We start from the raw sequence: 13,374 nt of genomic DNA, 5'->3' as shown, positions 1-13,374 counted from the left end.
AACTTGAGTTTTCAAGGAAAAAAATGATTACATTTGGTAGCTCCCATAGTGTACCAACTACTACCTACTATGTGATTACCAACTATTTATGACTTTGGAATTGCCTGTTACATATGTATTAGAAATGACAGTGTGTAAAAATGATCTTTAAGACATATCTTTTAGTACTTTGAAGTTAAGAGACAGGTACTTTGAAATTATCTTTAAGACATATCTATATTGGAAAGACTTTGAAGTTAAAAATTATCCTATTCAGTGATGCCTCAGACAAAATTATAACCTTCATATAGCCATATTTAGGATTTTATAATTAAGAGACAAGTCCCACATAGCAAATTAAACAAAGGGAAGGGTATTTTCTAAATGCAAAATATTATTCAACTCATACTCTTAGTGTCTAATTACTTAAGCTGAACAACTCTGCTCATTATTGTGATGCCCAAATTAAAAATTACTACTAATATACAAAACTGCAAATGTATATCTAAAAAGTAACTAACTTATGCTTTGTTGATTTAGGAAGCTCGAATGGTTGATTTTAATTTATTGAATTGCTTTGTTTAATTTTTTTGATTTGATTTTGATTGATTAGATAGAACTTTCTTTGTTTTCTTTATTGATGATATTGTTAAAGAAGTTTGAATGCATGTCATGTTCTGTAGAAATTAAATTAAATTAAATAGTGTGTATAGTTATTAAGAAAATTACGCAATTAACTAAATACTTACTAGAAGAATTTAGAAGATTGGTGATGTGTCTAAAGCAATGAGTTAAGCTTACATGTTAAGAAAAACCATTACATCACCGCCTCAATTTTCTTCTTTATTAAGTCTCTTAACTACTGAGTCTTATAGTTTCTTAGCCACTAAGTTTATGTACACTAAAGCTTATATAAAGGCATGTAGGCATTGCTTTACATAATATCAGTTTCAGAGAAATAGAACAAAGAATTGCAATACCACTTCTTCTCATTCTCTCTATTATTATAAGTGTATAGAATATGTCCCATTAGATATCATGTTCTATATTTTGGCCTTATTATAAGTGTATTCTATATGTCCCTATTTTGAGAAAGTATATGTGAGTTTGTATATGTTTACTCTATCAGCTTGAGTTCATTACAAGAAAATAGCTTGCTTGACATGTTGTAGACGCATATATTATTGTAATGCACTTATTCATGTTGTTAGTTCTAATAATCTCATGCAATAAGTTCTAATAGTTTATTAGCTAATCTAGACTTGTAGCCATTTTGCAGAACACTGTAGAGAAACTATATATATATATATATATATATATATATATATATATAATAAACACTCTTCTTTAATTACAATAGACTAAATAAGCTCTTTAACTTACAATATGTGTTTTTCAGAAGTAATTATGGATCGTAGTTGGATGAATTCTAACCGTTTGAGTGAAAAGTATCGTAAAGGAGTGAGCGAGTTTATACAATTTGCTTTTGAAAAACTTCCTGATAATAACGGAAAGTTTTATTGCCCATGTGTTAAATGTTTGAATATTCCCTCGTTACAATCCGAGTTGATAAGAAGCCATCTTATTTGTCATGGGATTAACCAAAATTATACCAAATGGATATGGCATGGCGAGTCGATAAACATGCCAAGCACGTTAAATACAAATGAAGTCAATGTAGATATGAATGATCGGCTAGATGATATGATCCGGGATATAGGCCCAGAGTCTTTCCAGCGAGCACATATGTATGATAATTTATGCAAAGATAGAGAAGAGACTTTGTATCCGGGGTGCACTAACTTCACACGGTTGTCTGCGGTGTTGAGATTGTTCAACTTGAAGGCGAGAAATGGATGGACAGATAAAAGCTTCACTGAATTGCTTGAGCTTTTGAAAGAAATGCTCCCAGAAGGTAACACATTACCCAATCGTAACTATGAGGCAAAGAAGATATTGTGTCCAATGGGTATGGAGTATAAGAAAATACATGCGTGCCCTAATGATTGTATATTGTATCGAAATGAGTTTGAAGAGTTGAAGAGGTGCCCTAGATGTGGACTATCACGCTACAAAGAGAAGGACAATGATTTCAATTATGATGAAAGCATACAACGTCCTCCTGCGAAGGTGTTATGGTATCTTCCAATAATTCCAAGGCTGAAACGATTGTTCAATAATGTAAATGATGCAAAGAATATTAGATGGCATGCAGATGAGAGGAAATGTGATGGATACATTCGTCATCCAGCTGATTCTTTACAATGGAAGAAAGTTGATGCTTTGTATCCGGAATTCGGGAATGAGCCAAGAAACCTTAGGCTTGGACTTGCTACAGATGGCATGAATCCATATGGGAACTTAAGTAGTAACCACAGTTCATGGCCTGTTCTCTTAATGATCTACAATCTACCTCCTTCAATTTGCATGAAGCGCAAATACATTATGTTATCCATGATGATTTCGGGTCCAAAGCAACCGGGAAATGACATAGATGTTTATCTTAGTCCATTGATTGAAGACTTGAAAATGCTTTGGGAGGAAGGTGTTGATGTGTTTGATGCCCATTCTTGTAATTATTTTAAGTTGCGTGCAATGTTATTTTGCACCATCAATGATTTTCCTGCATATGGGAACTTGTGTGGCTATAGCGTGAAAGGGCATAAAGCATGTCCCATATGTGAAGAAAGCACTTGCTACCAACAACTGAAAAATGGAAGGAAGACCGTTTACGTTGGGCATCGAAAGTTTCTCAAACGATTTCACCCATATCGTAGGTTGAGAAAAGCATTTAATGGACACCCGGAAAATGAATTTGCTCCAAAAGCCTTAACTGGAGAACAAGTTTATGACAAATTGAAAAATGTCAATGTTATATTTGGGAAGGACCAAAAACAGACCACCGAGAAAAACATATGGAAGAAGAGGTCTGTGTTCTTTAATCTTCCTTATTGGTCTAGTCTAGATGTTAGACATTGTATCGATGTAATGCACGTTGAAAAAAATGTGTGTGATAGTGTAATAGGAACGCTTCTCAACATTCAGGGCAAAACAAAGGATGGTTTGAATGCTCGTCTGGATATGGTTGAGATGGGTATAAGACAACAATTAGCTCCACAATCAGTAGGTAAGCGAACATATTTACCTCCGGCATGTCATACTTTGTCAAAAAATGAGAGAAAAAGCTTTTGTGAGTGTCTACACGGCATAAAAGTTCCACAAGGCTACTCTTCAAATGTCAAGAGTCTTGTCTCAATGAAAGATTTGAAATTAGTTGGATTGAAGTCTCATGATTGTCACATATTGATGCAACAATTATTACCAGTGGCAATTCGTGGAATATTGCCTAAAAAAGTTAGAGATGTCTTAACTAGGTTATCCTTATTCTTCAATGCTATTTGCAGCAAAGTCATTGATCCTAATAAATTAGATGAGTTGGAAAATGAGGCTGCAATTATTTTGTGCCAACTAGAGATGTATTTTCCTCCTTCTTTTTTTGACATAATGGTTCACTTAATTGTTCATTTAGTGAGGGAGATTAGGTTGTGTGGACCTGTTTATTTGAGGTGGATGTATCCAGTTGAACGATACATGAAGATTTTAAAAGGGTATGTGAAGAATCTACGTCGTCCCGAAGCATCTATTGTTGAAAGATATATTGCAGAGGAAGCTATTGAGTTTTGCTCTGACTATATGTCAAAAGCGGAAACAATAGGAATTCCTAAGTCTCGCCATGAAGGAAGATGTGCAGGTAAGGGTACACAAGGTTTAAAACTTAAGAGCATGGGGCTTGCAGAAGTACTTCAAGCACAATTGTATATATTGAATAACACTGATGAGGTTCAGCCTTACCTTTCTGCTCATAAAGTCATTGTCAAGGGAAAAAATTCTAGAGTGAATGAAAAATGGTTGATGAATGAGCATAACAAGACTTTTCTAAAGTGGTTTAAAGAAACCATTTTAAATGAAAATTCAGCTTCTGTTACATTAAAATGGATATCCAGGGAGCCTAACTTTGATGTCATAACTTGGTCTGGTTATGATATCAATAATTTTTCATTTTATACAAAGACTCAGGATGACAAAAGTACCGTACAAAATAGTGGGGTTATGGTCGTAGCTGAGTCCATGCACTTTTCTAGTTCAAAAGATAAAAATCCAATTATGGCATCCATACCTTATTTTGGAATCATTGAAGAGATTTGGGAAGTTGATTTCATTAAATTTAAAGTGCCTGTTTTCAAATGTAAATGGATTGACATAAATAGTGGTGTCAAAACTGACGAATTTGGTTTTACATTAGTTGACCTTGAAAAGGCAGTTTATACGGACGAGCCCTTCATTATGGCATCTCAAGCAAAACAAGTGTTTTATGTTCGTGATCCTTCTAACAAAAAGTGGTCAGTGGTTCTTCAAGGTAAAAATATGCACGAGTCTAATGAGAGTCTAGATTCAACCCTAGGTATTTTTGAGAGTCCTTTCTCTCAAAGGATTCCTACTTCTAGTGAGGAAACTATAACGGACGATGTGTATGCAACTCGTGATGATCATGAAGAAGGGATATGGGAAAATGTCTAATTATGAATGTCTTTGAAAATAGTTTATATCCACATATGGTATATTTTAGTTTATCAAGAATTTTTCTTTAAATCTTAACTGTAGTTTCAATCCATATATGAAATTTTACTCATTATCAATATGTTTTTTTAATGCAGGCACATGGATGGTCCATCAGCTCCTTCACCAAGCAATAATGTTACTCAACCTACCAAAAAGAGGGGTAGACGTGGCACACGAATGAAACAATTGTGTTTACGTGAGAATGGTGTAAAAACACCAATTGATTTTGATCCAAGGACCAAAATACCTTTAGGGGAAAACAGAAAAAAGTTCAAGAGTCACGTGGGTTCCATTGCTAGAAACAAAGTCAGCATTTTGGAGGAATATTGGGATAATGTAAATTCAAAAGTGAAGGATCAAATTTGGGATGATATCATGGTATAAGATTAATAATGCTTACATAATGTATTACTTAAATGTATTATTTTCATACACTGACTATTTTATTTGTTATGTGATGTAGGAACAATGGGAAATCCGTGATACTGATATTGGAGTATTGAAAAGCAAATGGATTTCCTATGCGGGTGAGCGTTGGAGGGCCTTTAAAACGGTCCTAACAAGGAGATATTTAAATGACGGGGAATTGAGTGGCTCATCTCCACTTGAAAAGTATCCTTTTCTTGATGAGGAAACATGGCAAAAGTTTATTAAGATGCGGGAGGATCCTTCTTTTCTGGTTAGTTGGACTTGAGATTCAGTTTATTAATTAAGTTTATTTTTAGCATTTCATTTAATGGGTGTGTTATTTATAATAGGAGAAACGAAAAAGGGGGAAAATGGTTCAGGCTTGTAATAAATACCCACACATCATGTCTCGTGGGGGATATGAGTTGATTGAAGAAAAGATGATGCAAGAGAAAATAAAACAAAGACAAGAGTCAGCTGGAGACTCCATACCTACACCTCCATCTCCACCAAAACGTCATGAGAAATGGATAAGAGGCTGAACAAAACCATCTGGAGAGTACACATCAGAAGAAACACACCTTGTTGCCGATAAAATTGTAAGTAAATGTATACCATATATTTTTTGTTAGGTATATAGTACTTTTTGTTGCATTGAAATTAATTTGCCTAGACCTTTTTTTCTCCGACTCTGTCCGGTTAAAATAAAGTATGCATTATGAGTTGAAATGAATATGAAATAAAACTTCGGGACCATCAAGAGAGTACACATCAGAAGAAACACAACTTATTGCCGATAAAATTGTAAGTAAATGTATATCGTAGATTTTTTTGTTAGGTATATATGATAGTGCTTTTTGTTGCATTGAAATGAATTCGCCTAGACCCTTTTTTCTCTGATTCTGCCCAATTAAAATAAAGTATGCATTAAATATCTTCCTTTCTTTCTTTTTTTCTATACGTTTATCCTAGGTTATAATATGTTAAGGTACTTGTACTATTTTCTATTTTCTATTCATGTAATACATTTGCCATTAAAAAAAAAATCCATATGACTAAGGTAAGACCTTTCTCAACTTAAATTTCAAGTGCTAACTAGAAGGAAGAACCAATGTGCATCTGGACAGGTTAACTTTGAAAACATAAAATGTGAAGGTGGTCCATGAAATATCACTTGATTTTAATGCATATAGCTTGATGCTGATTCTTATATTAGGCAGTGTGTCTTCTTTTTCATTCATTTATTAATCATTCCATGCGTGAGAAAGACGGTGCACATGTGTGCTTCTAATAACTATTAGTTGTTTTGTCATTTGCTATTATCATACTATGGTGAAATTATCACACACCAGAAACTTATCTTCATGCAAACAATTACTATAAAGATATTATTTTAAGATTTCATAATGTAAAAGCCGCTTTTTCAAAATTACTACCATTTATTATCATGATTTAAAGGCCACTTTTCAACAAAAACAATGAACTAGCACTAGTAGAGTTTCAAATTGTTGATGTTTTGAATAAGTCAAGAAAGGCTATTGGTGAGATCAACTTTATATGCTACAGAGTCAAAAAGCAGCTGAAGGAAGCTTTGTTGCTAATATTGCTAATATTTATTCTTTACTGTTACTAACTCATATTGTGCTCACAATGTTGCTAATATTGTTATAGGATTCTCTAGTTCAAAAAGCAGCTGAAGGAAGCTTTGTTCCTCAAGGACGTCAAGATATCTTAAGAGAAGCAATTGGGCGTCCTGAACACCCTGGACGTGTTCGTGGTGTTGGTCGAGGTGTGGGAATTCGACAATATTTTGGTCCACGTTCTCATGATGTTGCCTCTACCTCACATGTTTTAAATAGCACACAAATAGAGGCCATAAAATTACAGCTTACAAAGGAGATTCGAGAACAAGTGATGCGGGAAATATCATCAATGTCGGCTTTCTCACAACAATATCCAAATTTCCCGGTTTGTTCTCCTAATACCACTATACGTGCAAGCACGAATGGTAGTTGTTCAACAATGCCACATATACAAGAGGATGAGGAGGATATCCCTGAAGAGTGTGAATTATATGTTGATAAGAAACATCATGTAGTGGCATATGCAAATGTTTATAAGTTGGGGCCCACCATACCTAATCAATTGTTAGATAATAATATGGCAAGGGTGGCGGTAACTAAGGTGATAGATTCCAATGTTCAAGTCCCTATGCCCACAGATGAGGTGACAAAGGTTGGTGAGGCCCTTAACAATTTCATTCAATGGCCGAAAAGACTTTTGCGTCTTATTACTAATAAGGTATTCAATATTTGTGTCCATTTTATATTTCAATATAAAGTGACTATCTTACTATGTCTAATATTTTTTCTTAATTGTTTAGGATGTTGAAGGAAATAAAATAGATGCCCTTCCATCTAAAAGGCCAGAACCTGAAAACACCGGCGCTGAAAAATTGATGTTAAAGATAATGTCGCAGAAAGATGCTGTGAAGTTCAAGTTGGAAGGGGATGAGTTTTTTTATCTCCCCATCAAAGATATTATGGAGTTGTGTATGAAGACACAAGATTTACGCATCTCTATTCTTCGGATATGGGTGGTGTAAGTACATTTCTACCCCTTTTTTACTGTTGCATTTTTCATATATTTCAGATTTTGGGAAATTGTTCACTGGAGGGTTGAATTTGATTGTTAGCAACTTGTTTATGTTGTGCCTTTATTCCAAGTTGATATGTTATTGATCCAAATTTGGTGCTTGGCTTTAGGTATATAAAACACCTTTGTAGTCACTTGGACAAGACTGACTTGTATGGTTTCATTGATCCAAATTTCATTCAACCACAAAATGACCGAGCTAGTTCTCAGTCTTACATAACTGAAAAGCTGCTTGAGAATGACAAAGACTGTTTTTTTATACCATACCTCAACAAGTAAGTGTATTTGATCTTCATAATAATTTTTACTAAATTAGTTTTGTTAGGTAATCACATATATTAGAAAGAATTGAAGTTGATTCATTTAATTTTTGTTTCCATTGAAGTTGATTCATTTAATTTTTGTTTCACATGGAATGTAGTCATCATTGGCAATTGCTCATTATTGAGCCAAAAACACAAAATGTAGTCTTCCTATGTTCGATGGGGTTGAAGCCAGATAAAAACATCGTTTTTATTGTTGATTCGTAAGTAAAATTTATTTTCTTACATATAATTTATGATGTTTTAGAAGACAAATTTAATGACTATATTTTATTACCGTAGAGCCATAGATGGATATAATAGGTTGAAAGGTTCGAGAAAACAGAGAAAGCCAACATGGACCAATAATCTCAAAGTAAGTTAACAATTTCATAACTAATTTAAAGTTTATTAATAATTTTTGTATATGCTATTTACTTACTATAATTTATGGTATTGTAGTGCCAAAGACAATCTTCCCATTATGAGTGTGGCTATTATGTTATGATACATATGTTAAATATTGTATCAGCTGGGATTGTTAATACATGGAATCAAGTATGTAACATATTTTTTTAATTATGTGTCAATTGTCTTCTTTAATGTTAATACAATATTCTAATTTTTTTTTAATATTTATTCAGATATTTGGAGATTCAACCTCATTTCATGATGATGAAGTTACGAATGTTCAAGAACGTTGTGCAAATTTTATTTTAGAATCCATTTGAAGTAACTTGGTTAGGTAAAAAACGGCAATCATAGGCCGGTGCCATTTGTTTTTGTGCTTCTTTGTAGGCGTCATAGTTTGTTTAGTTTTGCTTAGACTAGCTAGTGTTTAGATACTACTTTAGTTAGGTTTTGGCAAGAGTTTTTATTATTTATGGTACTGTTTGTGACATCATTTCTTGAATATTTTATAAATGATGGAATTTATTTAAAATATTATTCCATGGTATTGTTTGTATTAATGATTGTGTATGAACTATTGGATTAGTATTTGGTTGTGATGAAATTTTGTATTATTCATAATTTACTGGACAATATTGTCAAAACAAGAATTAAGACGAATGATAACTAGTTAAAAAATAAAACTGTGATTTTAAATCAGATTAATTGATTTAAACTAACTTTACTAAATCATGTGAGTTGATTTAAATTCGATATTTTAAATCGGATGATAAAGATTTAAAAAACTGCGATACTTTTGGATTATTTTTTAAATGTGTCAAACCGATTTAATTAAACATTTTTAAATCATACTAACCGATTTAATAGAATATTTTAAATCGGGTCATAACCGATTTAAAAATGAAAAACTTTCTAAATCGGTCACTATTAAATCAGAACGTCAACCGATTTAAAAAGTTATTTTTAACCGATTTAAAAAGTTATTTTTAACCGATTTAAAAAGTAGTTTTTGTACTAGTGAAAGGAATACACTTACCAATTGAAGGAGGCCTCTGTTGCAGTCGCCAACCCTATTCCACCGGCAAAAGGCACTAGGGAAACCAGCCACCCACCATGATATAGGCATCTGTAAGAAAAGTTAAATTAAAGAATTAATATAGGAAAAATCAATTCACAATGTATTGAATTTTGAAGTTACAACCCTTCAAAAGTAATGACGATTTTGCAAACATAATGTGGCAGATTTGAACCTAGTTACTCTTACTAGGGATGTAACGCCATAGGAACACATCTGTAACCACATGATAATATAACTATAAAGTGACAAATATACTAAATGACCTAATTATAAATGACCTAATTATTTATAACATACTATAAAATATGAATAAACTTATAATATATTTCAAAATAACATTGAGTCCCCTATTTTTTTTACTTATAGCATACTTTTGTACACATTTCAATTGCAAGATATAGGAGAGAAGGAGATAAAGTGTGCTATTTATTATTTCTGTCATGTGTCATGCGTAAAGGAATAAAAAACAAGCTTTACCAAAACAATACTTCATAACGTGTTAAGAGACTTATAGTTATAAATACCTTCCTCCACTAGTTATAAATACCACTCCTTTCCCTTACTTGCGACTACCACTCCCTTCCCTTACTTGCGACTACCACTCCCTCTACTTCCTTGCGACTACCACTCCCTCTCCTTCCTTGCCACTTCCACTACTCAAAATTTCAATATCAATTCTCTAAGCAAATTTTTTTATTTTTCTTTCTGTTATGCTTGTGCGTGTGCGAGTGCGTGTGCGTGCGGGCGTGCGTGCGCGTGCATGCATGGGTGCGTGCGTAGGTGTGTGTGTTTGTATGTTTGTATGTGTGTGCACACGGCGTGCGTGCGTGCACATGTTGTCAAACTAACTATGTGATTTTCAGCAAGAGATCATCTTGTGTTTCTAGACTATTGGTTCAACAAATTCTCCAACTTCAAAAACAATGTTTTTTTTATTGCAGGAGAGAGCTATGCAAGTAGAATTTATATTTAATTAATTACATATTTTTTTAAAATTTTATTTATTAACACGCTTGTCTTTGGTTGTCTTCAGGTCACTTTGCACCACAGCTTGCACAGCTCATCCTTGAAACCAAGGCTGAGATAAATCTAAAGGGCATCCCTGTAAGTCTGGAATTTTTTTTTTTAAATATTGATTTTTCTTTAATAGTACAATTAAAAATTTTTTTTTTAAAATAATGATATTCTTTAGTACAATGAAAAATTACTTTTTAAATTTTTTGTTTTTTTATTTATTATTTTAATATATTTATTATAAGCAATTATTATAAATATTTTAGCAGCCTTATGATTAATTATGAACTTATTTATTGATTTTTTTTTAGATTGGAAATCCTCTTCTCGACTTTGATACGGACTATAACTCCACGGCTGAATTTTTCTGGGCTCACGGAGCAATATCTGATTCAACATATTGGAATCTGAAAAATATATGTAGTTTTTCGTCCATCAAAAGGGAGTATATCAATTCCAAAAATACTGCAGCTTGCCAAGTTGTTAATGCATTGTTGTTCACATATGTGTGTAAATAGTATATGGATTTTTTAAAAGGATATATTCATATATTTGATGTAATAACATTTCACTTTAATATATGAATTTTCATTTCATGTGCAGGTAAATGGGTATACCAACGAGAAGGATATAAATAGTGACGTTTGCCCATCACCACCAGAAAACAGAAAATACCTAAAGGTATATATATACATTTCCTCCCATCTTTAAATTTAAAATTTCTTTTTAATTTTCTTTTAATGTTATGTTTTTATGTTTCTTTGTTTCTTTGTTTAGCAAAATGGAGAGAAAGCTCATGTATGTAATCGGGATGCAACTGATACATTCATGAATAAAAAAGAAACCATAAAAGCTATCCATGCACTGCTGGTAGGTATGAATGGTTGGTCGGCTTGTAGTCAGTAAGTGTTTCAATATGCCTCTGTATTGATTCTTGAATCATAGTTTTTTTCATGCATTGGTATGCTTTTATTTCCAATTTATAAAATTTGAATCCTGATACAAATTTTATTTCCATTTCGTCATAGGGTTTTAATCTATAATCCCCTTGAGTAGTTGAACCCAACCACCTCAATATTAGGAACACTAGTTAAATCAGGTGTTAGCGTACTAGCTTACCGGTAATACTATAATCTTATGTTTTTACTATTTATTTAATATTAAATTATTTTGACAAAGCAAAGCTGGTTTTTTTTTGCTTACAGTGGTGATGTTGATGCTATGATTCCCTTTAATGGGACACGGATTTTAATAAGGGAAGTGGCCAAAAAATTTGGATTGAAAACTACCCGGCGTTATGAGGCTTGGTTTCAAGGTGGTCACGTAAATACATGTCCTACTTGAGTGTAAACAATATTGTGTTTGTAAAATATGAACCAATTATCTAAATTTCTAGGCATAACAAATTTGTATCTTCTGTTTTTGTATAAACCTTTTAATTATCACTTTACTTGCTTATATTCATATTTATACCTGTAAAACTAACTTATTTTGATATTTGATGGTTAAGCTGGCGGGTCTGACTCAAGAATATGGAAATATCATATCTTTTGCCACAATAAAGGGAGGAAGTCATTCAGTTGCGTTTTCTCAACCAGAGAGATCGCTCGTGACGATTAAGACTTTCTTGCAAAGAAAACCCCTTCCAAAAAGGCTCTCTTTTCCTTTTAAAAATCGGCATCGCATGTAGTAATTATTTTTTATTTGATTATAATATTTGTAATATGTACACTTACTTTGTTCTGTATAAAGTGTCCACTTAAATTTCTCATAGCTGCTAATTATTTACCAACCAAGTTAATATAATCACTTTTATTGTGTATATATATATATATATATATATATATATATATATATATATATATATAAATATATATATATACGATCTTAAACTATTTTCATGAAATTCAAATGACCGAATAGTATATTTTCCAATAATAACTCCATTTCCAATCTTCTCTTCCCCTAAGGGCCTAAAAGGAATACACTTACCAATTGAAGGAGGCCTCTGTTGCAGTCGCCAACCCTATTCCACCGGCACAAGGCACTAGGGAAACCAACCACCCACCATGATATAGGCATCTGTAAGAAAAGTTAAATTAAAGAATTAATTTAGGAAAAATCAATTCACAATGTATTGAATTTTGAAGTTACAACCCTTCAAAAGTAATGACGATTTTGCAAACATAATGTGGCAGATTTGAACCTACTTACTCTTTCTAGGGATGTAACGCCTTAGGAACACATCTGTAACCACATGATAATATAACTATAAAGTGACAAATATACTAAATGACCTAATTATAAATGACCTAATTATTTATAACATACTATAAAATATGAATAAACTTAAAATATATTTCAAAATAACATTGAGTCCCCTGCTTTTTTTTACTTATAGCATACTTTTGTACACATTTCAATTGCAAGATATAGGAGAGAAGGAGATAAAGTATGCTATTTATTATTTCTGTCATGTGTCATGCGTAAAGGAATAAAAAACAAGCTTTACCAAAACAATACTTCATAATGTGTTAAGAGACTTATAGTTATAAATACCTTCCTCCACTAGTTATAAATACCACTCCCTTTCCTTACTTGCGACTACCACTCCCTTCCCTTACTTGCGACTACCACTCCCTCTCCTTCCTTGCCACTACCACTACTCAAAATTTCAATATGAATTCTCTAAGCAAATTTTTTTATTTTTCTTTCTGTTATGCGTGTGCGTGTGCGTGAGGGCGTGCGTGCGCGTGCATTGGTGGGTTCGTGCGTAGGTGTGTGTGTGTGTGTGTGTGTGTGCGCGGCGTGCGTGCGTGCGTGTTGTCATACAAACTATGTGATTTTCAGCAAGAGATCATCTTGTGTTTCTAGACCATTGGTTCAACAAATTCTCCAACTTCAAAA

General features: G+C 32.9%; 1 protein-coding gene across 1 annotated transcript; it reads left to right on the top strand.

Moving 5' to 3' along the window:
• The first annotated feature begins 941 nt into the window (after positions 1-941).
• On the top strand, positions 942-4,557 carry LOC131597393 (uncharacterized). The gene is made up of 2 exons (XM_058870093.1): positions 942-1,080; positions 1,379-4,557. Exon 2 carries the CDS (start codon positions 1,387-1,389, stop codon positions 4,555-4,557), a length of 3,171 nt encoding a protein of 1,056 aa, XP_058726076.1. The 5' UTR covers positions 942-1,080; positions 1,379-1,386.
• Positions 4,558-13,374: the final 8,817 nt, after the last annotated feature.

This window comes from Vicia villosa, linkage group LG4, assembly GCF_029867415.1.
Source record: "Vicia villosa cultivar HV-30 ecotype Madison, WI linkage group LG4, Vvil1.0, whole genome shotgun sequence".
NCBI classification, from domain to species: domain Eukaryota; kingdom Viridiplantae; phylum Streptophyta; class Magnoliopsida; order Fabales; family Fabaceae; genus Vicia; species Vicia villosa.
This window is presented reverse-complemented; position numbering and strand designations above follow the sequence as displayed.

Bases quoted from the DNA above. Each gene is read 5' to 3' on its own strand.
- LOC131597393 (XM_058870093.1), top strand. From the start codon at position 1,387: ATGGATCGTAGTTGGATGAATTCTAACCGTTTGAGTGAAAAGTATCGT.